The 25648-nt window shown below is 41.0% G+C and overlaps 2 protein-coding genes across 2 annotated transcripts; one reads left to right on the plus strand and one right to left on the minus strand.

The window, feature by feature from the left end:
- Window positions 1-587: 587 nt before the first annotated feature.
- On the minus strand, window positions 588-8246 carry swap70a (switching B cell complex subunit SWAP70a). Its single transcript, XM_068730829.1, has 12 exons — window positions 8044-8246; window positions 7194-7334; window positions 5892-6065; window positions 5589-5816; window positions 5286-5432; window positions 4953-5061; window positions 4643-4824; window positions 3542-3649; window positions 2802-2968; window positions 1999-2197; window positions 1690-1786; window positions 588-1219 (listed from the first exon to the last, which is right to left on the minus strand). Exons 1-12 carry the CDS (start codon window positions 8137-8139, stop codon window positions 1101-1103), a joined length of 1767 nt encoding a protein of 588 aa, XP_068586930.1. The 5' UTR covers window positions 8140-8246; the 3' UTR covers window positions 588-1100.
- Window positions 8247-9975: 1729 nt separating this feature from the next.
- ipo7 (importin 7) lies at window positions 9976-24831 on the plus strand. The gene is made up of 25 exons (XM_068730411.1): window positions 9976-10179; window positions 12246-12327; window positions 15929-16085; window positions 16202-16360; window positions 16444-16600; window positions 17049-17138; window positions 17270-17364; window positions 17454-17538; window positions 17656-17790; window positions 18012-18111; window positions 18204-18280; window positions 18374-18490; window positions 19230-19319; window positions 19445-19610; window positions 19701-19861; window positions 20236-20364; window positions 20840-20906; window positions 21041-21166; window positions 21301-21398; window positions 21508-21603; window positions 21723-21943; window positions 22201-22409; window positions 22519-22725; window positions 22833-22949; window positions 23752-24831. The coding sequence occupies exons 1-25, from the start codon at window positions 10096-10098 to the stop codon at window positions 23847-23849; spliced, it is 3123 nt and encodes a 1040-aa protein (XP_068586512.1). The 5' UTR covers window positions 9976-10095; the 3' UTR covers window positions 23850-24831.
- The last annotated feature ends 817 nt before the right edge of the window (window positions 24832-25648 follow it).

Below are 25648 nucleotides of genomic sequence, written 5' to 3' on the forward strand. Positions count from 1 at the left end.
CCAGGTAGTGAGGCTGATCTGGCAAATCAGATCGGTTGACAATGACATAATTCTACAAAAAAAACTGTGGTCTCTGTCGACAAAGTCCTCTGTGCCATAGACTAGAACCAAATGTCTAGCTTCCTTTATACAAAGTTAAATATGTATATGTAACCTATTTTTTAAGATGTATGTCCCAAATAGGAACAAACTGCTTTGGGGTTAAGTGCCATTGACATGGTGGGGAGGTTGAACTAACACACTGTTGATTTTGGTCAGAACAATGCCATTATCTGGACAACATGGCTGATGCCACCTTCATGACCCAGTAGAAGAGACAAATAGCGCTCCTCAAGCATCTTCAAAATGTAGTCCATGCAGTGGAATTAAACAAAAAAGACTGTGGCATGTCAGTGTTTTGGGGTTTAACTTACTGAGGATCCTGTTCATATGGTGACACCTGGTGGACACTCGTCGTCAAATAGACGAGTCATGATGAAAGCAAGGTCTTGACTAAACCATCCAAAAAAAAAAGAAAGAAAAGGGGGAAGGCTTGCTGCATTCTGACACATTTAGGTGCCAGGACCTCTGAAATGAAAACAGCCATCCACTTTCATAAAAAATAGGTGGTGTTTTAATTTTTTTATCATTTTAGTAATGACTGTAACAGACTCAACTTTAGCTAATAAACCAAGCAAGAGTGGAAATGAATCTGCTGTTATACAGTTATGTCAAAAACACAAAAAAAACTAAAAAGTACTTGAATTAACACAGTAAGTCAAAAAAGACGGGTTAAAATTAGAAAATAAAAATGTTTTTTTACCTAAAATAATCTCAATTCAAGGTCCACTGATGGCCGATGATCACTATCTCTATGACTGCCGAGCAAACTGCATCTGCTGAGAATCTCCAAATGAAATCTGTGGACCATGATTCAATATTAATTTATCAAACTATTTTCTATTGCTTGAATGTGAATTTTTGTTACAGAAGAGCTGTTCCCAGCTGTTCTTTTAAAACTAACCCAAATCAATTCACGTGGCTCAGTAAGTTCATGTTATCAAACCTCTCCAGACCTTGAATGTAACAGTTCAGATTTTTCCTCATCGGTGTGAAAGTGTTCACTGAGCCTGAGCCCCCTGGTTCTTACTCTCCTGCCACGACTTCTTCCTCAGCTCCAGCTCAGCGTCGGTGAATGAAGCCGGACCCCAGTTAGTGATCCTCTGAGGTCCTTTATGACCTAAAAGACCAGGTTAAAAGAGAAGGAAAGGAGTCCTTTTTAACAAGATGGACTTAGACAAATTGCATAACTCTGGTTGTGAAACGACAATAATTAAGGGTGTAAAGTCGAGGGTTTTCCATGCTCTTAGGCTGTGAATTACTCTATATGGTCAAAGGAAGGAATACCTGCACATTACATCCCTATGTAATTGTTGAGGAGCTCATTCCAAAACCAGGGGCAATAATCTGCTGCTATAACAAGCTCCACTCTCCTGGGAAGGCTTTCAACAACATTAAGGGACATGGCTATAAAGCTCTTTTTGTAAATTAGGCCTTGAATCAAATTGTGGAACACTAGTATCTAAATCTTGCAAACACAAAACAAGAAGCCTCGTTTCCATGAACTTAAAGTACAGAGTTCTTAAATGCCGGTCAGATACACCTGTGGAATGTTGATTTATGAAACAATCAATGTCGCTCGTTGTCTACCTGGCTGGATGAGACGCACCAGCCCCTCATGTTTGGCCACCTTGTTCTTCCAAGTCTTGGTCTTGTTAGCTGCTCGTTCAAGCTTCCTTGACACCTTCTGTAAAACATGAAGAGAAAAATATATATGCAATCAGATCATATAGAAAAAAACAAATAGTTGTATTTACAGAAACACACACAGTGCCTTCTGCTAATTGTAAAAAAAGAATAAAACTATTTCTGATGTCAAAGGGACCTTTCTACCCTAGATAAATAAAGCCTCTGCCGGGGTTTTCAGATCAGTGTAAACCTCCACATGTGTGACCTGACCTCGTACTGCTCCAGTGCTCCGTGCCGCTCCCTCTCCAGACTCTCCAGCTGCAGCATGGCTGCCTGCAGGTCTCTTTCCTTGGCCCGCTGCTCGGCCACCAGCTCCTGCTTCTCCGCCTCAGTCTGAGACAGCGCCCTCTGCTGCTGCAGGTGGATCTGCTCCAGCTCTGCCCTCTTTGCTGCCTCCTCCTCCAACAGCCTGTGATGGAAAACACAGCAATGCTGCTTAAACTTGTGCTCTATTTTACCCACTTAAGTCCTAATCTCAACAAAGAGAAATTATGTAGCTGGAGCCGTGGGCAACAGCTTTTCAATTCATATGAATGAGGACAGACAAAGTCAGTCTTTGACTATGGCAGGAATCCCACACAGGCAAACATGCAACACAAAGACAGAAATACAGTCATGATTATACTCTGTTTGCTGTGAGGGTATTTCACTCATTAGTAGGCCTACAGCTGGAGTAAACAGCTAGGGACACAGTACTGTATCGTTCAGGGTTCTCTATTTTGCATGCATCTTTTTGGTTTAAAACAATCTTGATAGTTTTGCAAACGAAAAATAGGGGAAAAAAATCTGTCTGTAACCTTTTTATTATAGCTGTCTTGGAATAGTTGACTTGTTCATTTCATTTTTTTACAATCAATACACTGATAACCAAGTTAGCCATTATACTAGCTGTCTGTAGCTAATGTGCTGCTGATGTGCTGCTGAAACAACATTATAGGTAACTGTTAGATTTATCCACTGTCCAATTAGTGTGTGTGTGTGTGTGTGTGTGTGTGTGTGTGTGTATCTGAGACCTGGCCTGCAGCTTGTGCATGGCCTCCTCGTCCTGCTTGGCCTGCCTCTCGTCCTCTAAGGCCTCCTCCAGCCGGTGGTACATGTCCTCCAGCTCCCTGACGCGCTGCAGGTACTGCTCCAGCTCACAGGATTTCTGAGCCACCTGCTCCTCCATCTGCTGACGCACCTGATTGAGTCAACACACACACACACACACACACACACACACACACACACACACACACACACACACACACACACATGCAGTTGCACGTTCTTACACATTAGACTCTTGAACCAAGCAATAATCTACAAATCAACCGTAAATCTTCACATTTGATGCTGTATTGTGACATTTTCTGTATTCTAGCTTCATCTCAATCAGCCTATGTGTTGCTGCAATGATGCACTCTCATCCGAGCAAATAATACAATGATTTTTATCTTATCAAGGCCTTTGTCTGTTTAGTTCCTGGTGTAAGGGAGATGATTAATATGTTTGTGCATGTGATACTCAAAGAAAAGATGACTCAATATCATGGGACATAACATTTTAACATTTTTAGCTTGTGTTTCCTGGAACGAGGAAGCCACAGACGGGGACTGAATCAGAAAATAGACAGGACAGTCTCAGTTTACCAGACTTCATTAGTTTACTCTCTGAACTTTCTAAAGATCATGTGTCACCACATATGCAAGTGTCAACAGCCCACATGATCGGGACAAAGGAGCAGCGTTGTGGAGGCAGACACTGTGGTTACCATCTTTTCTCTCTCCAGGTCCAGTCTGTAGCGATCCTGCAGGTCTAACTGAGTCTGCTTCCTCCTGTGCTCCTCCATTGCTGCTTTAGCTGCAGCCTCTTCTATTTTCTGTGGAGCACAAAAGAGGAAAGAGAAGTTAGCTTTAGGGGAAGCCGCACCAGGCTATAAGGGGGAACCTTAAAAAATAAACTTATGTTAAGAAGTTCAGTGTGCATTTCTAGGTCAAGAATAATTGAGCAACTTTTATTTCTTTGTATTATTCTTATACAACACTTTACTTGGTAACACCAGGGTGCACTTAGTAAAAGATCCATGTATTCAAAAGTGTAATGTGACTTTCCATATGATCAGTAATTGGGCTTATAAAGGTAAATGTGTTTGACATTTGAAGTATAGCCATCTGGCAGGCTAAAAAGAGAAGTGAGAGGCCATCAATAATCTGCTGCAGCTCTAAAAAGTTCATACGCCTGGTCCTCTGCAGGTGTCTCTGACTGATACAGTATATACTTTGTTTGCATAGCAGGGTTTTGCTTCCCTTTTCACAGTGAGTTCTGCTGCATCATGTGTGGTTTGTTTAGGTTATCTTAAACCACAATATGTGAAAATAAAGTGAAGTGGACAAAAACTCAGATTTACTTACACATCTACTCAAAAATCAAGATCCAAGATGTATTACCTTCGACTAACCTACTATAACTCCACATTTGTACCTACAATAAAGCATGTATTTTGGTTTTGTTTGATGTGTTTCATAATGACATTTCTTATTATACCCTACAGGGGTATTTTTGAAGCAGTAGTTTGTAGTGTTTTTAGATTGCACTGTTAAGTGTTTATGGAATATAATTCACAAAAAGGGAGCACTATATCCCTTTGTGAGGGTCAAAATGTTTTCTCTGTGCTCACTTTGATAAAGAAAAAAACAACAGAGAACTAGAGAACTGTCTGACAGATATAAATATGAGGGAGGAGCTTCCTGTAGTATAGAAACGTGATTTCACCAGGACTCCTGTGTAACAATCGAGTTGTGCAAATGGTTTCTGGACCCAACAAGATATGGGAGCCTTCTCAAAGTTTGAAGATCTGAGCCTGGACCAGTACCTTCCTCATACCCTCCAGCTGTCTCTGTTTGTTCTCATTGGCCACCTGGAGCTGCTTCATCCTCTCTGCCAGGTCGTCTTCCTCCGCCTGTTGCCTCTGACGGAGCTCCTTGCGCCTCAGCCGGGCTTCACGGTGAGGAGACGACAGCCCCAACCTCAGCAGCTGGATGCATGTTTGAATAGCTACCGCGACACAGAGCAAGATTGAGACAGTATGACATTCAGAAATTCAAGAGACGAAGATGAGGGAAATAACGAGACGATGATGACGAGAGACAGTTACAGAGAAGAGGAAGATGACTATTCAGTACCTTGAAGCCATTCCTGCTTCTTCTTTTTATCTGATGCACTAATCTCAAAGCTTTTATCAGTGCACTTGATAATGAACAGGCATTTCTTCCCTTCTTTATCCGGCAGAGACTGGAGGAGAGAAACATGTTTTATATATTATGGCACTCCAGGCACATCGTATATAAATTCTAATATGATTCATTGCTGTTTGAACAATGCTAATTCTATTTCTGAACGAAATCAAATCTTTCAGAAAATGTCAGTTGTAAGTCACTTCAAATGATTTAGTCAATACAGCCTAACAGCATTCCTTACATATTATGTATAATCATATACTGTAGTTAATAACACACCTCCACACAGCAGGTCCGGTCCAGAATGATGTCTCCTTTCTTCTCCACAAGGTCCTCACAGACGTAGTATGACAGCGAGTTGGGTCGAAGGACAAACCAGCGCTCTGTCCAGTTCTTCCTTTTGTGGCCCTTTTTCATCATGTATCCCTTTGAAACACAGTGTGGACGTAAACAAACGATGCTTGAGTTGCCTAATCGTTCTGCCATAATCACTGTGATATATTACTAAACGTAACAAGTGATGCCACCTGTTATGGGTCTGCCTGTGCACACAGTACACCTAAGATCAATATCGTGTCTGACCTGCTTGAGCACATCCAGAATGAGTTCCTGGAAGACCTCCGTGATGCCCATGGACAGGGTCTGGTGGTTCATGCCCTTGCTGAAGTACCCCATCCCCACCAGTTCAATCAGCTCCCAGGCAGTCAGGCAGTTCTTCTTTGTGTTCAGCTGCAGCTTGTAGTCTGCAAACTTCTCCTCACTCCATCCGCTCCCCATAGCCTCCATCAGCTTTCGCAGGAAGTACTCAATCTAAGGAGATGGACAGACAATAGAGCTTAAAAACCATGGAACCCCACAGAAAACAACTGTAAGGCTCTTCCTCACCTCTTCAGTAACGATGACGAGTGGGTACTTTTCCTCTGACAGAAAGTTGAAAATGCACCACACTTTGAAAGCATCGTCATCTGAGACAAGGAGATGTTTAGTGCAGATATTTTTCTTGTAACACAGTGTCCAGCACATCTTGTTGAACTCCAACACATCAAATTCCTCCTGCACCTGGGAACAAAATGCAGCATTCAGTCAAAGTCAAACTGGTCGGCACCAGTGAGCACAGCGTGTTTACAAATGCTAAGCAGGAGACCGGTGTTTGTCTCCTTTCAAAACCTCCAGTCTCCAGGATGTGAGATACAAACCTGTTGTAATTAAATGCCTCATTTTTATTCAAGTCAGAGCCTACAAGAGAAAGGCAAGAAAACAGCTTCCAAGTAGAAAGAGAGAAACTCAAGCAGTTCACTAACTGACATGAGACTTCAACAGATATGTTTGCAGAGTTTTACACTGTGCTCGCTAAGCTACAGGGTAAAAACTCCATAAGAGACAACAATGCAGCTTTTGCAAAGAGTGTATAAGGATGCTGCCCATTTTACCTAAATGTTTATTATTTTACAAATTATTAGACAAACCACATTGTTGTACAACAGAGAAGTGGTTGTAACCATTTCCTCTCCTACAGAACCAAACAGGTCATGATTAGTCATCTAAAAAGTGTGTCATACACTCTTTAAAAGAGTGTGTGATGGTGTTTATATTTTCATTGTTTGTGTAACTGTCTAAGTAAATTGAAGTTGCAGCCCTTTTAACTTATTTGCACTCATGACATTCAGCATAAATAAGAGCTTTGGTACCACTAGGGCTGTCATTGCTGCACCATTACTTCTTAGCAGTGACTCAAATGCATCAGCGGCACCGTGACCATATATAATAAAACTGTCAAGTACCAACAACTAGCATTTAATGTTTGGTCAGATTTGTGATTTTGTTTTCTTATTATTTGATCAGATAGTTCCTGAACTTATTTATGCAAAGTTACTGTTCAGCTATGTGTGGTTAGACAATAGGCATATTTTATGTAGTCCCCAAATGTTAGAGATCTGTGGTTACTTTTATTTATCATGGCTGTTGATTTGTTTTTGTTTTTCAAGCAGTCAGTTTATTGCTAACAAAGCTAACCACCATGCTAACTGACAGTAAGCTAATGCCTTGCTTATATAACATTCCAAGCAGCTTCAAATACTGTTGGGCTATGTATTGTCCTCTTTTCACTTTTGCTCTTGTTACAAATGATAGTGTGTTGACTGGAGTTAAAACACTGTTCTACAACTATTCCAGCATCTTTGTCCCCACCTTGTCTAGAATGAACCTGTTGAGGTAAGGCATGTAGCCCTGGTTGGACAGAGGCCCTTTATTGTCATCTTTGAAATGCTCTTCAAGGGCCACAGGGTCATGAGGAATCTTCATCACTGTGCACAGGCTGTGGGACAGCACCTAAAGAAACATTAAAATGTGAATGACATACTGCCATAAGACATACAGGTGAGGGGACATATATGGAGTCGAAACACATTACTATACAGTAATACAGAATGAATATATGTATGGGTAAGTTAAAGATGAAGCTGAAGATCAGTCTCACAGTTTTAAGATTATTCAACCGCTCATGCAAAAACCTTCCACTGACTTTTACAAGCATCACTAGCCAAGCGCTACTTCTGTTCTTGAAGGTGATATCTCACTCCTTTGACTAAAGTAGAATGTCTCATGACTATCATGATCTCATTGTATCATGAGCACACATCTAACCTCACAGGGAGAGGAAAACAATATTCAGGAGATGTCATGAATGTAACGGTTTATCCCGCCGGAAACGTAGGGACACAAACCGTTACAACTATTGTAACGACAGGGATTAAAAGTAACGTATCACACGTTGATGAAGTAGCCCCAGTGTCTACCGTTACATAAACAACTAACGTAACGATAGGGAATCAAACGTAAAGTTACAGCGGAGATGAAGTACACAGTAAATGTGGGATTAAGTACACAGTAAATGTGGGATTAAGTACACAGTGAATTTGGGATGAAGTACACAGGATACATTTGTGACGAAGTACACAGTAAATGTGAGTGTCTGTTCATCCTGCGAAGCGTCTGAACTTCGAAACAAAAAAAGAAAGAAAAGAGAACTGAAACGCACCTTTAACTGAGATTTGGAAACTTTTCCACGTTGATCCACGTCCAGGGCCGTGAACGCGTGCCAAATGGATTTCAAAAGCTCGTCTCGAAGCCACATTGTGTCCCTCGTCAGCAGCACCAGAGGTCTGTCTCTCAGCTGTGAGCTCGTCAGCAGCACCAGAGGTCTGTCTCTCAGCTGTGAGCTCGTCAGCAGCACCAGAGGTCTGTCTCTCAGCTGTGAGTCAAGTCTCTGTGGTTTCACTGTCCGCCTCTCACACACAAACACAAGCGGTGGCGCAGCAGAGAGACGTGTGATGATTGCGCCACATGGCGTTTAGTTCAATTTATTTTCTTCATTTGAACTCTGACAAAACCAGTTATTGTATTGTGAGCTGTTTTCCCATCATAAACTCGAAACCTCAAGTAAGCCATTCAAAGTTAGCGCCATCTCGATCAATTAACTATCTTACAACATTTAAATGCGTATTACATGTTAATCAATCCTTAATAAATATGCATGTAATAATACAACTATGCCAGAGTCTTCTGCTGCATAAGAAGGATTTTTACGTTTGGTATCGAACATGTTCTTAACATTTTATAATACGAATACTAAGTCAGGGTTTGCACTCGCATTGGAGTAGCACATATAGGTATACTGATGACTGAAGGTCAAATCATCCCTCAGCACACCCTGAATAGTTGCATCATTCTTTGGAAATACCGCCATAGTTAACACGTTCTTCAGTAAGATGAAGTCAAATACATATCACTATCATATTAACAGATAGTCACAATAAGTCAGTTAGTTAAATTGATGTGTTTAATTCACAGTGCCCTGACCAATGTGATAGCCTAACTATTTTTAACACTCTTTTGAAGATTAGTGATTTAGTCAGTATGAACTTGTTTATCTTAATATCCTTATGTTTATTATATATGTTTAGTTAGTTAATATGATGTTTGTGATTCTCCTTTAAACGACCGGTGAAGAACAACCTCTGAAAGAATCTTGTAATTGTAAGTCATCAAACGTTTACCAATTTATGAAAAATTCGACTCTCTCATCAACAATCCTTGCAGATTGTTCAATAGCCTATGAAATACAAACAAACAAAATAAACATAATGATCCAAGTTTTCAGTGTGATCGCTTGGTATCTTGATTTATATGTGATTTTCCATTTTAAACCCACGAAAAAAACCATAGGCCTACATTTTTTTATTTTATTTGTTTATTATTATGCCATATTCAACAATGGGTTCAACAAAACGTATAGGGTACCTTCAGCTTCTCAATGGTGACAGAGGTGCACAGACAAAATGATGGACCTCACAACTAAGTATAATCTACCATACATTCTTATAGCTGAAGATCAGTTTTCATCAACACTGTTGTTACAAGTTCTGTACTTTGGATTATGATCAGATGAGACATGTAATTAAGATAAAATAATCCTTTATTAGTCCTGCAACAGAAACATTTACAGGATTACAGCAGCATTTAGTAGCATATAGAATAGTGCAAACAAGAGACAGTAAAAACAAGATCAAAACAAGTATTATAGATAAGTAAATAAGTAATAAACAGTAAAGAATATTAACTAAGTAAAAAAGTAAAAAATCCACAATAACTAAAACATATTATATATACAGACAATTCAAATGTATACTTTTTATATTATATAACTAATACTCTTCAGTTAAGTGCGTGAATCCACACCTGTTGTGACTGTTTCATTGCTTGAAGCATACTAAAAATTATATTTCCTTTCCTTTTTTGGAATGAGGGCAACCAGTAGGGGGGTCACCTTCCCTATCTCTTTAAAGCACTGTACATAACATTGGGCAAGTTGTACCAAAGTTACGCTGGGAACTACAATTCCCGAGGCTGTGCATTCGCCGCCGGATGTTCGTGTTGCACAAATTTGGCGCTGATCTATCCGGGTACTTTATTCACTTGCTTCCTTTCGCGCCGGGTAACCGGAGAGCCGTGCGTCCATGTGCGCAGTGACTGGGAATTGATAGACGTCTGAAATATAACAAAAATCCGAGCCGTAAGCAGAGTTTTCGTCATGGATCCTGAGTCTTTAGTCGAGGCCCTTCGGGGCACGATGGACCCCAATCTACGGGAGGCCGCGGAGAGACAGCTGAACGAGGTAAAAGTTGAGATTAGCCGTTAGTGGTGATGGAGGTTGTGGCGCGGTCCTTGGCCGGGCCTCGGCCGTTCACAACATCAAGATGGTGCGATCACGCAGGCTCTGCTACTGTGACAGACCAACGGCTACATTCCGCTACTCGACAAGTAGCTGTTATACTTCATATTATGCCCTCGTTCCTATCAACAGTGTAGAGCCGTTAGTATGAATTCAATAGTATTTTTTATTTCGATGACACTCATGTTCCAGTAACCAGCGTTAGCTTCATGTTGAGCCAGCTGTGTCGCTAATGCTAACCCAGCTAGCGCCTCTCGCTCCGCTGAGGAGATAATTATTAGCTCGTCACACACAGTTTTAGGTATAGTTTTGACTAATTTCGGAGCTGACACGACACAATAATACGATGGCAGGTGTGACAAACAACAAGTGAAGCAACCTGAAACGCGGGGCACGTGCTAGTTGGCGTATTTAACAACAGGATACTGAGTCCTAGCCGTGTGGCTAATGTCGGCTAGCTAACTTAGCTTGTTGGGTGAGCTGCCATAGCTCCGCTACATAGCTGCTGCTCACGTGTCACTGTGACAAGCCCTGAAGTGATGACATTATTCAGCAACGCAATAACATTTCCACGAACCAACTTTTTCGTTGTTGCTTGCCGTAGCCACATTTAATTAGTGATCGGTGACTTTATAGCTACTTAGTAAAATATATAAAATTAAGTTTTACGTTAGCAGAGTTCCACGTGAGCTACTGTTAACCGAGTTAGCAACTCTGTTGAAAAAAGTTCTGCTCTCTCCAGTTATGGTTTCCTTTTTAATTTTTAGTATGTTGCTCATCGCTAAACTTTAGAGTGTTTATGACATGTGGCGTCGTATGCAAGCTTATGTAACGTTACTTTGTACAAATGAACTCTCAGACAGGTTCCATTAGCTAAGTTTGAGACTGGATTTGGTAATTTAAGACTACGACTATGGAGTCCGCTCTCTTATCTGACAACGTTATGTATAGTGAAGGATACATAAATAGTTTGCATAGTTTTCCTTTAAATGTCAGTCAGTATGGACGTCCTAAATATAACAACTTAAAGCCTTAATGTCATGACTTCAAGTCATTGTTTGTAGCTCACAGATTGTTTTCATCACCTGTATTGATCATGGAACATAAGTAAATGCAGTCCTTAATGGTTTTGAAGCCCAGTTTTTAGAGACTACTTACAAATCACAGTACCATGATTAAGCTCCACTCTCTCTATCTGTGCCGTGTTAGTCACTGTGTGACATTTATCACAAGGCCTATTTTATTTTTTATATTCAAGTGATAATAATCCCTTCATAGCACATGTGTTGAGTGTTTTTCTTCTTCCTCCATGTTTATTTTTGGCAGTGGCATTTTGTCTTGGGTTGTTTTTTGTTTTTTTTACACCCACACATGCATTGATAGTAATGGCTCACTTGAATGGTGTAGCTTGGAGAGTATTCTTACACAGCTGGCTGGAGTTATTCGAGTTGTGTACAGAACAAAAAGTCAAGTCTACTGGAGGAGGATGGAGTAAATCTGTTGGAGTGCATGTTTTCTAAATGCAGCGCTTTGCTTAGTCATAACTCCGACTTAGTTTTTTCATGGAAAATGGCCAGATAAAAATTGAATAAGGCTTGACCACATGCTGAGATACATTTCATTATCTTTAAGAAATATGTTGATAGACTAGAGCTGTGTTGTGAAATCAGTTGATCATCTCATATTGATCACCTTTACCTCTTCACAGGAACCAACCAATTGCAGCTTTAGTTCTGTAAGGAGGCAAAAGCCCAGAATTATATGGGCTGTAAATCTTATTTTTAAAATAATGTAAAAATGCAACAAAGCAAAACATTATTCGTCAATATCAAAATATTAACCAATAGAGATTGTGCGACACCTGTAAGCTAAACATAATGTGTACTGAACTTGTTTAATAACTCATATGAAACCTACTCCACACAAAACTGTATGAAAAATGTGATTCTTAATGTCTTCAGTGTTTTATGACCGCTTTACATTCAGCTGTTCTTAATTCTGATTTTCAGGGTCACACCCAGGTAAACTTCGTGTCCACTCTGCTGCGCGTCACCATGTCTGATCAGCTGGATTTGCCCGTCAGACAAGCAGGTGAGTCTAGACCGTGGCTTGTGAAAACAGTCCTGCAGTCTGTGAAAGATGGTCTTTATATAAAACTAGATGGAACATAAAATCCCCTCTGCATATCTTATTCATCTTAAGTGTTACAGTGCTCATTGATTTAGAATTTCTATTAGAGTGAAAACAACGGACTTGTGCTTTGATTTGGCAGCACTGTGTTACCTCCTCCAACAAGAGACCGTCACTTAAAATGCATTTATTTATATGAAACTCTTCAATATTGCAGTTTAAAGTAATCCATCAAAATATAGATTTAGTCCCTGCTATCTGCTGGTAACTTAAGCTGAGTGGGACCGGCACATCTTTAGTCAACTGACTTGAAGCTGAGATGGAGATTGAAAACACAAACGGAGGGTTATGGTGCTGCCAGATGTGACCTGTTGAACACATCTTACAGGGGAAACACCTAATTAATTAGAAGCTATTCTCCAAAACTGTCTAAAAGCAATTACACTGGTTTACCAATGACATTTATCACAGGGTTGAATGTTAAATAATGACCTTTATATGCTAGGACTTTGTAATTGCGACTGAGATTAAATCCCCAAATAAAAATCCAGAATTGGGTTGAGATGGATTTTAAGACGTAGAAATGATTATTCGTGAAGCTGGATGGATACTTCACCATGTCGTCAATGCTCCAAACTATCCAAAAAAATAATGTGCAAAATAACACTTGCTGAGGAAATGAAGTTGTCCTTTTCTAGTTTCAGTGTTGCCGTTATGTGGGTTGACACTCTGGCACTGTGTGATCTACCACTTTGCATCTGACTCCAATTTTGTCTGATTGCATTAATATGAAAAATAGACTAGAAATTGTCCATGATCCCAAGTTAAACAGGTCACTTATATAATAGTTTCTGAAAAGATCATTTAGCCGTGTTGCATGATTCACACTTGTGTTTTGTGTGGCTTAAGTGCCTCGCTGAAGAGCAGTGCAGTGGACATGTGGAATTTGTTAAATATAGCTTGTTTTGCTTCAGTCAAATGCTGCTCTGTGAGGAAGGTGTCAAGGGAGGGGAAACGTACATGTTCAAAGTGAAACTTGTGCCCAAAGTTGTTGCAGAAAGTACACAGATAGTATCTGAATCGTCGTGTGTCCACCTCCCTAAGTATTCGTGGCTGTATCGGCAAATTAAGCCATTAAAGAGCTGTGCTATGGTGCAATGAATTACTTTTCCATCTGTAGGAAAAATGTCCTGACAGTGTTTAAAGCAGAGTAGAGGACGAGTAGTTCCTCAGACTGCACTGATGCTGTTCTGAATCAAATTAGCTGACGGTGAATGAATTCAAACGGCCCAAGTCAAGCTGACAGTATGGACTAGGTGAAGTTAGCGGAGGGATACCAAGAATAGCAGGAGGTTCCTTGAAGGATTCCTTTGTGACTACGTCGGGTTTTCAAAATATGGTGCCAACAAGGGTATGTACAAACTGGATTTTTATATATATATATATTTATTCAAAAGAAGTATAAAATACGTTGCCTGTTTGTCTTTATGCATTATAAAGAAAATACCACAAATTTGGGAGTTTAGTTTGAGTTGAAGACATTTAACGACATACAAACACTAAATCAATTATGAGATTTTCTATTGTAAAATTCACACATTTCTGAACACTATAAAATACATCGCTCCATTGTTTCTGACTGGTTGATATTTTTGACTTGAGGACGTCTCTCACTACATACATGACTTCACATCTGAAAGGAAATGTAGCTATTTCATGGTAGAAATGTTGAAAATGTAATCTTTAAATTGATTTAAAAAAACTTGTCTGTATGTAGTGAGAGATTCCTTTAACGCAAATGTGTCGTTATCCAGAATAATCCATTTAATTAAATTCTCATTAAATTATTTTCCAGCAGCCGAAAATCTAAGAATAATGACATTTCCCTCATAATTTATGGTGGGTTTTTTTATTAAAAAAGGGGTACAGGTAAAATGTTTTATTCTGCTTGTGAATATAATCCATTTTAATATTCCTTTCATATATATTTAGTATGTACCCTTGTTAACACCTTAGTTTGAAAACAGTCACACAAGTATCCTTCTACTAACTTCACCGTCGCTAGCTGTCGGCTCCTTAGACTGTATATAGTTGTTATAGACAGTCTTCTTTACAGTTTATGGTCAGCTAGATCTGGGCCGATTTTAAGCCATTTACTATGCGTGTCAGTATATGGGTGAGTTATAACTTAAGTGTCAGCTGATCGGACCCTGGAGATGCATGTTGGCATTGTACTCTGATCTCTGAGAAACATTTTAAGTAATAAGAGGAAATACCCCTTTATTTACTTGTGACAACAAATTTATTACATCGTTATTCTGAGATGACGATATTTTAAAAACGTGTTTGACTCGTGTCCGTTTAGGGCTTCTGTTCAAACATACATTGTTGAACTTGTTTTGGCACTTGGTCAATACACAAGTCGGTGGGATTGTTATGCGTGTAGCTGCTGTCTGGCTTCATGTTAGGAAGCAGGCCAACATCAAAAATAAAATGCTGTCAAATTTTGTGTGAAAACCGTCGCTCTGCTATGATCATTTCATTTGATTGGCACTTACTACATACCTTCAGTGAATAGATGATCAAATGCTTTCATCAAAGTGGTTTTATAACCGGCAGCATGGTTGAATGTGGGTTTGAGTTGTTTTTGAATCCGTATTGGCAGCATGTCCAGTACATGGAGTTTTTGAGATCTCTGCTTCTGAGGTTTTTGCTGCCAAATGTTTTTTGATTTATTTATTTTCAAACGGATATTAAGGTCATTTTAAATGGTTAATTCACGAGAAACAAATTGTTCACTTATATTAGAGAGAGGCTAATCGGAATAGCGGAGTTTGGTAAGCGCCACTGTTATCAGTGGTATTTCACCACATTTATATATCCTTTTTATTCTTGGTTTAATTTGTCATTTTCTACCATATATTGGCCTCTCAGCTAGACATTTTCAAGAAGTCATTTTCCTCCTGTCCATGACTCTTAATTTACACAACTGATTCTTCGTGGCTTTGCAGCGTTGGGTGATGGTGTAGTCTGGTGGTCATAAGCGGGGGGGGGGGGGGGGGGTGATGGTGGTTTGTGCTCCGTCAGCATTGATAGGCCGGATTATGATTGCCTCGCTAGCGGTGTAGACGTTTGTGTCAGCAGTCTGACGTTCGCCTCGCTCGTCCACTCCCTCAGACGCCGCTCCCTGCGAGCCACAGAACTCACAGCGGGACTCGCATTGTGGAAGTGAACCCGACTCACAGCCGGGTGCCACATTCAAAACTACTGAACTACAGATGGAAGAATTTATGATGTAAATGCAGTCAATATGATGGGTGGAGTCCCATGAGGTTTTGCACCATGTATGGTTTTTAAAATTCCATACATAGTGTTCAACCTCACCTTACTGTATCTGCAGCTGCTTTACATAGGACTACCAATTCCTTGCACTGGTGTTTACAATAAGTTGCACATGAGTAACATTTAGCTCTCCACCCTTAAAAATAAAACAAAGTTATTTTTATATATAGATATAGTGCTGTTAAAGGCCTGACCCTTGTGGTGTTCTCTCTCTGTCTAGGTGTGATTTACCTGAAGAACATGATAACCCAGCACTGGAGTGACGGCGATGGTTCAGTCACAGAGACTCCTGCTGTCAACAACATCCCAGATGAGGACAGACTGTTCATTCGAGACAACATAGTGGAGGCCATCATCCACTCCCCTGAGCGCATCAGGTAACCACACTTACACCCTGCAGGTCGAGTAGAGTGAGAGGAACTCAGGAGATTTTGTTTTTCATCTACGTTTTCTAAATTAATCAATCAAAAAAAATTATTTTTGAACTTGTCAGAGTCCAGTTGACAACATGTATCCACCACATGATCAAGCATGACTACCCTGGCAAGTGGACGACCATCGTGGACAAGATTGGCTTCTACCTGCAGTCAGACAACAGTGCTGGATGGCTGGGCATCTTGCTCTGCCTTTACCAGCTCGTCAAAAACTACGAGTAAGTCGGGGTTCTCAATCTAAACTTTCTTTTGTATTGTAACACATGACATGGGGGGTTAACATTGTGCTATTGTGAAATAGATATAAGAAACCAGAGGAGCGTCAACCTCTGGTGGCTGCCATGCACATCTTCATGCCCATGCTGAAAGAACGCTTTATCCAGCTGCTCCCTGACCACTCCAGTGACTCTGTCCTCATACAAAAACAGATCTTCAAAATCCTCTATGCCCTCTTCCAGGTAATGTCACTGCACATGGCATCTTCTCTTAAGGGGGGGGTTAATGAAGAATAATAAAAGCTTGTTTGTCATTTTCTTAATAAAGATTTGTTTATAAAAGCCTTTCAATAGTTTTATAAAGTGGACTGTAAAGGTGCAGTCACAACCCGGTGCTTATGTTATACCTTACAGTTGACGCTGTCATGTTAAACATCGGGCCTCTTTTGCTCCTGTGATGTGGGCGTGCTACCTGAAATCACACACTGAGCCGGCATTATGCCGCCGTTGAGCGGGGGGAAAGCAAAGTCGGCGTATACAGCAGTATTGCGCAATCTCTTTTATAAAAAACCTTTTTAATAAAATAAGTATTTTAGTCTTAAATCTGTGATGACCCATTTTGGCGTGAACATATCTAAATAGTTGGTGTAGAAAGATTTATCCTTAAAAACAAACTTGTTCATCTCCACAGTACAACCTCCCTCTGGAACTCATCAACAGGCAGAACCTGACTGAGTGGATGGAGATCCTGAAGACTGTAGTGGATAGAGATGTGCCTCCGGTAAGGAGACAAAATTCATTCATACTGCACCAATATTGCCATTTACTCCTTACAATTTTTTATTTTCCAAGATGTAAACATTTCAGTTATCCACAAGCTGACTGTGCCAACACTGTTTTTGGTCTGTACAGGAGACGATGCAGGTCGACGAAGATGAGCGACCTGAGCTGCCATGGTGGAAGTGTAAGAAGTGGGCCCTTCACATCATGGCTCGTCTGTTTGAGAGGTAAAAATCCATACATTTTCCTCTTACCTTTTTTAGTAAAACGTACAAACCTGTTTAACAACGTTTGCTATATTAAACCATCTTTGCAGGTATGGAAGCCCAGGCAACACAACAAAAGAGTATGCAGAGTTTGCTGAACTTTTCCTCAAGGAATATGCAGTTCCTGCTCAACAGGTAAGAATTTCAGAAGACGTAATGCAAGCAGCAGCTCTCCAGTCTGACTGAACGGTGTGTCTTTTGAAGTGCATCTCACAAGTGTGTACGGAATTTCTTTGTACATCTGTCTACTAGGTGCTGCTGAAAGTCTTATACCAGTTCAAGGAAAAGCAATATGTGGCTCCCAGAGTACTCCAACAGACACTCAACTACATCAACCAGGGCATAGCACATGCTCTGACGTGGAGAAACCTCAAACCACACATCCAGGTACGCATAGAACATGTCTAAATAACCTTTAATATGACAACTCTTAGATGGTAGCTGTGCAGTAACAACACTGTAAAACTATCTTTTGATGATGTAGTTGTCACCAGTAGAAGCATGAAGCTAGAGCGCTGCCAATATGTACCGTTTCACCCAACTGATGAAAAAACTGCTTGCCTGACATCAACATCACTCCCTGATTGTGACTCTTTATTGTTTTTCAGGGCATCATTCAGGATGTGGTCTTCCCCCTCATGTGTTACACAGACAGTGATGAGGAACTGTGGCAAGAGGATCCATACGAGTACATCCGCATGAAGTTCGGTAAGCAGAGAAAGTTGACGCCGGCAGTTCACAAGCATTATTGTGTGCTCGTGATGGCTAATCATTTATCCAATCTCTGCTGTCCCCCTTAGACGTATTTGAGGACTTCATCTCTCCAACGACAGCAGCCCAGACACTCCTCTTCACTGCCTGCAACAAGAGGAAAGAGGTAAGTTAAATGTTTTGTTAATTCAGTTAGAAAAACTGTCCCTACAATTCATATTTATTGAGGCCTAATCCGGTATGCTCTTGCTGTGTTTAGGTGCTGCAAAAGACTATGGGCTTCTGCTACCAGATTCTCACTGATCCCGCCTCTGACCCCAGGAAAAAGGACGGTGCCCTCCACATGATTGGCTCTTTGGCTGAAATCCTTCTGAAGGTAAACGCCTCTCAGCCGGCTTGATGGCACCACCTCTTTGACTTTTCATCTTTCCAAACACAGATTATAAAACCTTTGTTTCCATTCTGACCAAAACAGGTTTTGAACATCTGAAACATTTTCACCGCACCTTGATGTTTTTCTTTTCTTTTTTTTCTTTTTTTTTACCATGGCAGCCCTCATGAGCATTCAGCTGGAAATTATGATCTAACAGGGGCAAGAGATTGTGCAGAAGTTGGTTTAGCTTTGGGCATTTAGAGACGGTGAAAGCTATTGTGCCTGCGTAGTTGTGGCATGGCAGGCTGAACATAGATTTTCATCTGGTGTTAGTATGTTTAACAGGTCAAGATTCCCTCTCTATTGTCTATTTTATATTGCATTAAAAACACAGGGCGAGTCCCCTCACGTTTGTTAGCGCTGCTAAGTATCCTCTGTTCCATGGGGCCAGTCAATGCATCCATGCTCCACTCATAAAGAAAGTGAAACATGATGCATGTTATCTGCTTCACGGAAAGCATCAGTAAGAGGAATCAACAGTCGGGAGGAATGCGACTCCAAGGAATCTGACCAGGAACCGGTTCCCAATTGGAACAGATTCTCAATTCCATCGCTATTCTGAACGTATCCAACAAGTTGTGGATGTTTTTTTATGTTAAAGTTAGAAACGTTAAACATACAGGATACTTGATGTGTTTAACTGCCTTGTGAAACTTGACCGTTTTCATTTTTCTCTCCACAGAAAAAGATTTATAAGGACCAGATGGAGTTCATGCTGCAGAATCACGTCTTCCCCCTGTTCCGCAGTGAACTGGGCTACATGAGAGCCAGAGTAAGTGATCATGCCCCAACAGGCAGACCTAAGACTTAACATGACGGAATAACGTGGCTTTGAATGAACACAAACTTGTTTTGTCTCAGTGCTTTGGTTTTTCCTTAACCTCTGTGTTCACACAGGCCTGCTGGGTGCTGCATTACTTCTGTGAGGTGAAGTTCAAAAGTGACCAGAACCTGCAGACCGCTCTTGAGCTGACCCGCCTTTGTCTAATCAATGACAACGAGATGCCAGTTAAGGTGGAGGCTGCTATTGCCCTGCAGGTTCTCATCAGCAACCAGGAGAAAGGTGAGCAAGTCAAGCCGCTGCTGTTCTGACTGCATTTCATACGATCATTTTTCTTTGAGTGTCTGAATTAACTTGTGTTTTATTCTTTAGCCAAAGAATACATCACCCCCTTTATCCGGCCAGTGATGCAGGCACTCCTGCACATCGTCAGGGAAACGGAAAACGATGACCTCACCAATGTCATACAGAAGATGATTTGTGAATACAGCGAGGAGGTGACTCCAATTGCAGTGGAGATGACACAGCACTTGGTAAGTGCAAAGCAGTAAAAGACGCTACATGTTAATGTTGTCATTTCACATAATGCCATCACTGAGTGCCTTAATACACTTCCCCTATGGCTGTAATGTATGAGGACTATCCTAGGAGAAAAACAAATGTTGAAAATGATCTACACTGCAAAAAATACACCAAGATAATACTCGCCCACTGAGTCATCCAAAAAGAGACAATGATCTGGTTTTCTCTAAAACTGTAATGTGCCTGACTATAGTTGCACAGCAGCTCTTTAGCATTTTTTTTTTTTTTTTGCCATGTGAATGCACTGATTGCAGATGTTGGATGTTCCCCTCTCAGAAAGTGACTGTGGACACAATCATAATAATCTGTGTTTGCTCTTTGTCAGGCTATGACGTTCAACCAGGTGATTCAGACAGGCCCTGATGAGGAGGGAGGAGATGACAAGGCGGTGACGGCCATGGGCATCCTCAACACCATTGACACATTGCTAAGTGTGGTGGAGGACCACAAAGAGGTAAGCAGCATAGCACTAAGAGTGCTGCCTACACACGCACGCGTGCACTCTTCAGGCTTATCACTCATCTCGGTGCCACTTCCTCTGCAGAAGCAGCTCTGGTCTGCTGTAGAGTTCCTGCCAACACACTTCAGCCACCCACCAACTCCTGAGAACACTCTCTGTTCTCACTGTGTTCAAAATGACTCAGACACTGAGGCAGACGCTAGATATAGTGCCACCATGACTGATAAAATATAGGAGTGCTCGTGCTCGAAGCCATTGGATTTGACCAATCATTACTTCACACTGAGGATTATTCACTCCTTAACGGTTTCAACAGTTTTGGCTGCAGTGGGGTGATCCGTGTGTTGATGGTACATTCCAGTATCTGTAGTATAAGTAACATGCTGTTCTGTATTTGATGATGGCAGATTTATCTTCTCTGTTATGTTGATTAAGTCCTCATTGCCTTTTAACCCTCGTGCTGTTTCAGATCACCCAGCAGCTGGAGGGCATCTGTCTGCAAGTGATCGGCACTGTCTTGCAACAACATGTACTGGGTAAGCGGGTCCTTCCACATTCCACCAGCATGTTGCACTGCAACTATGTCTGTCTGCTTAAGAGACAATCTATTGATAAACAGACTATATTTACCTCCAGTGACTCACTTGTCTTGACCTTTTTCTTTTCCCAGAGTTCTACGAGGAGATCTTGTCCTTGGCTCACAGCCTGACCTGCCAGCAGGTGTCTGCACAGATGTGGCAGCTGCTCCCACTGGTGTATGAAGTATTCCAGCAAGATGGATTTGACTACTTCACAGGTGTGTGGTTGGCTAAGAACCAGATCTTAAATTATAAAATAAAAAGGATTATTAGTACTGGATCCATACTCTGTAATAACCAATTTTCAATAATATTGTTTAGCTGTAAACTCAGCTGTGGGTAAATGTTTCAGATATGATGCCGCTTCTTCACAACTATGTCACAGTGGACACAGATACACTCCTCTCGGACACCAAATACCTGGAGATCATCTATAGCATGTGCAAGAAGGTACAATGATGCTATTGATAATGCATTATGTAATGAACTGTTTCCTGCTAATTGTTTGAGGTGATTGGTGTGTATTAGGAGGTTCACCTGAGTCTGTCACTTCACTCAGGTGCTGACGGGTGATCCTGGCGAGGACCCAGAGTGCCATGCAGCCAAGCTACTGGAGGTGATCATTCTGCAGTGCAAAGGTCGAGGCATTGACCAGGTCAGTATCTAACAAGTTTACGCCTCGAACTAGTTGACTGTAAAGATACAACCATTAAAGTAATAATATTCTTAATAGCAAGTGTATCTTCAATAGAGCACAACGGTCTGTTGTTGCAGGTTGTGCCGTTGTTTGTGGCTGCTGCGTTGGAGCGTTTGACACGGGAAGTGAAGACCAGCGAGCTGAGAACTATGTGCCTGCAGGTGGCTATCGCCGCACTTTACTACAGCCCCCCTCTTCTCCTCAACACTCTGGAGAACCTGCGATTTCCAAACAACACGGAGCCTATCACTAACCACTTCATAACCCAGTGGCTCAAAGATGTCGACTGCTTCCTTGGGTAAGAGTATTTCAACAATGCAAATAAGCTCTAGAGTACACCCAGTCCTGACTGTTTAAACAGTGAACCGTTTCTAAATCTGCCAATAAATGTCTTGAGCCTGGTATTGATCACAAACACTATTCAATGCCATACTTTTCAAATGTGTGAACTATTAATACGTTTTTTTTGCCATTAATCTTTTGAAAATGTTAAATGCTGATCTGAACTGTTATCAAAAGTGCCACTAAGTTGTTGATTCCCCTTGCTCCCCTCAGCCTTCATGACAGGAAGATGTGCATTCTTGGAATTTGTGCGCTCATTGACCTCGAGCACCGGCCTCAGGCTGTCAACCAGGTGGCCATCCAGCTTCTTCCAGCAGCCATCCTTCTGTTCAATGGCCTCAAGAGGGCGTACGCCTGTCGAGCAGAGCACGAGAACGACGAGGATGATGACGATGAAGATGGGGAGGAGGACGACGACAACGGTAGGGCGTTAGTGTTGATGTATTCAGTGTTGCATCAGCTAAGTTCGGTATTACTCTGCAAGGCAAATTCGGTGTATTAACGTGTTCACTCAACTCTGAATGAACGTAGCTGAGCTGGGCAGTGACGAGGACGACATTGATGAAGAAGGCCAGGAGTACCTGGAGATGCTGGCGAAGCAGGCGGGAGAGGATGGAGACGACGAAGACTGGGAGGAGGATGATGCTGAGGAGACGGCACTTGAGGGCTACACTACAGCTGTAGATGATGAAGACAACCTAGTGGACGAGTATCAGATCTTCAAAGCCATACTACAGAGTAAGAGGACAACCTGCTGATGTGAAAGCTTGTGTTAAGCTAAATACAATTTTAAATGGCTCTGTAAAACAAGTATGGATCACTAATCTTACTTTACTGTGATGCAGATATCCAGAGCCGTGACCCAGCATGGTACCAGGCACTAACACAGACCCTTGACGAGGATCAGGGCAAACACCTTCAGGACATTGGCACACTTGCAGACCAGAGACGGGCAGCACATGGTGAGCGCCTGCTGAGACTGCAATCCAAATTTCCAATTAAACTCTGATGCGGCACTTCAGTCTGACAATAAAGCAAATTGTTTTTTACATGCTACAACTATTTCCTGCTTTTTTTTTATTATTTTTATTGAGTTCTGTTTTTTTTTTTTTTTTTTTTTTTTTTAATTCTAAATGTTCTTATAAATGCAATTTCATCGAAACACTTACCTGGATAAAAGAACGATAGTATTCATAGCCTTTACCCAATTACACTATACAATCCAGCATGTTGCAATCAGCCACCTTTGTGCCTTTTTTATGGGCACTAAGATATGAATCTGGGATGATTATTTAAGAAATAGAATCGTAAAAGAACGTAATAAATGTTTGTTAAAATCCAAGTTCAACTGTAAAATGCCAATACACTGTGGATCGTTCTGCCTGCATGGCTTTTGTTAACGCTTGTGGCCTAAAGTTTAGGAGCTGTCGATGAACCGCAGTGTTTGAGTGTGTTGTTCCCAATCTCTCTCTCCTCATTCCTGTTATCTGTCTGTTGACTAATAATAAAGTCATAAAATGCCCCAAAACGCGTTGGATCACACTGTGTGGCACCTAGTTTTGTCTCCACAGGGATGAAGATGACGATTAAAGAGCCTTATTCACGTGACAACATGTCTTCTGTCTTGGGCCGTCTGACCGTTTTTTAAAATGGCCAACTTTTAGGGGCTGTCTAGCACCAGCTGTGTACATGAGCAGTAAACAAGACTTCCCGTGAGGTCACATCTGTGAATTTTAAGCACTGTTGCTTGTTATCTTATTGCAGAATCCAAGATGATCGAGAAACACGGCGGGTACAAGTTCACAGCGCCAGTGGTGCCATCTACTTTCAACTTTGGAGGCACTGCTCCAGGAATGAATTGAGTCATCCGTTCTACTTTTTATTACTCTGTGACTGATTGTAGTGAAGTGAAAAAAAGCTTGTGTTGTTCCCTTAAGTAGTGGTTCCAGAACTGGTTCTTCTCAGTCATTCTTCAATCTGTCAAATGGGGAAATAGCACCAGAAGATGTGGGAGAGCAACTAAAATGCAACCAATGGCTGGGGAAAACAAACCAAGAACTTGAGCACGATGCAAGAGAAGAAGCTCTGAACAACGTTGTCTTCTGGAGCCCGATGTGGTGGGGATACCATGGCGGCAACTCTTTTGTTTTTTTTCCCACTTAAACAAATTTGGGGGATTAACAGTTAGAAATTGATGATGGGACTAAATATTTCATTATCACTGTTGTGGCCAAATGGCCGTAATAAGATTATACCTCTGGTAGTGGTGATCTCTACATTATTTTCTGCATAAACAAACGCTCATGTTTATGTACATACAAGCCAAGGTTATTGATTTTTCAAGTATCCTTGAAAAGCCACCAGAGGCATTTGTAAGGTGTTAACAGCTGTATTCATATGTAGCATATTGGATACTTCATAGCACTATGTGATGCCTGATCTCTGTAAATTAATGACTAGCACTTTCATATTGTTCAGGTCTCCTAGCCTTCTGTATCAGACTGCAAATTTTTTAAATTGAAGACTATTTAAAGTGATAAACAGCTGTAACTTTGTTACTTTGCAAGCGACGTCTGTAATGGCTGGTTGTCAAGCATCTGGTTACAGAGTGGATCAGTGAGCAACTCAGAAACCATTGATTTCAGGAAAAAAAGAGAATGCTCTTGGTGTTCAGTGTGGCTACAGGACATGTTTGTGAGCACTGAAAGTACAATTGAATACATCATTGAAGCATGTACAATTGGACTTATCGTGAAGGTCTCAAGCTTTTGGTTGGTGTATGGATGAACCATCTATATATACAACAACATATTAAAAAAAACAAAAACAAAAAAAGCTAAGGGATTCCATGACCCTGAGTGTTTCCTTATACAGGCTAATGTATTTTCCTACTTTAGAAGTAACTGGTTAGATGTTTTTGGCCACTTGGCATTTCTGAAGCAAAGATATAATCAGAGGATCACAGTGACGACTTGATTCTAAAGTTTCCTTCGTGTCAGACGAGCATCCCAGTGAGTTCTCCAGCAACATGTAGAGAGACATAACAGGCACTGGACACAGACAATATAACGGCACTGCAAGTTTTAGCAGTTTTACAACGCCCATAATGTTGAACAGGCCTTTTCTTTCAGATAAAACACTTTAACATGTCTGTAGGAAACGCACAGGTGTAGAAGATATGGTAAACAATAGCAGAATTCCATTTACCGGCTCTGGGCCCTTTATTGTGTGTTTACATACTGTCAGTTTACTGAGACATGAATAGAAGAACACAAACTGGGCTTATGCTCCAGTAAAACAATAACCGCTTATGTTTAAGAGGATCTTTATTCCCTGAACTTGCGGCCCTGTTTTGAGTCAAAGTATAGTTTTAAGACCTATTATTTCACTTTTTTTTCCTATATTGTGTGTATTTCTGAAGTACTTGTGTTTGATCAGTTTACCACTCGGCAAGTCTAATATTGTAGAATGGAAAAACACATTGCATAAAGAATTGGAGGAACACTGGTTAATAGAGACCTGCCGGCTCATTTTTGCCCTGGGGCCCACTATAAGTTTAATATGGTTATACATTTGTGTCCCTCAAAATTATCTTTCTAGAGTAAATAAGTTAGTAACTGAAGTTGTGAGATAATTGGAGCTGGATTTGTGGTCATCTGAT

This window comes from Cebidichthys violaceus, unplaced genomic scaffold (assembly GCF_023349555.1).
Source record: "Cebidichthys violaceus isolate CVI_PGR_0920_01 unplaced genomic scaffold, fCebVio1.0.p SCAF_5, whole genome shotgun sequence".
Classification (NCBI taxonomy): Eukaryota; Metazoa; Chordata; class Actinopteri; order Perciformes; family Stichaeidae; genus Cebidichthys; species Cebidichthys violaceus.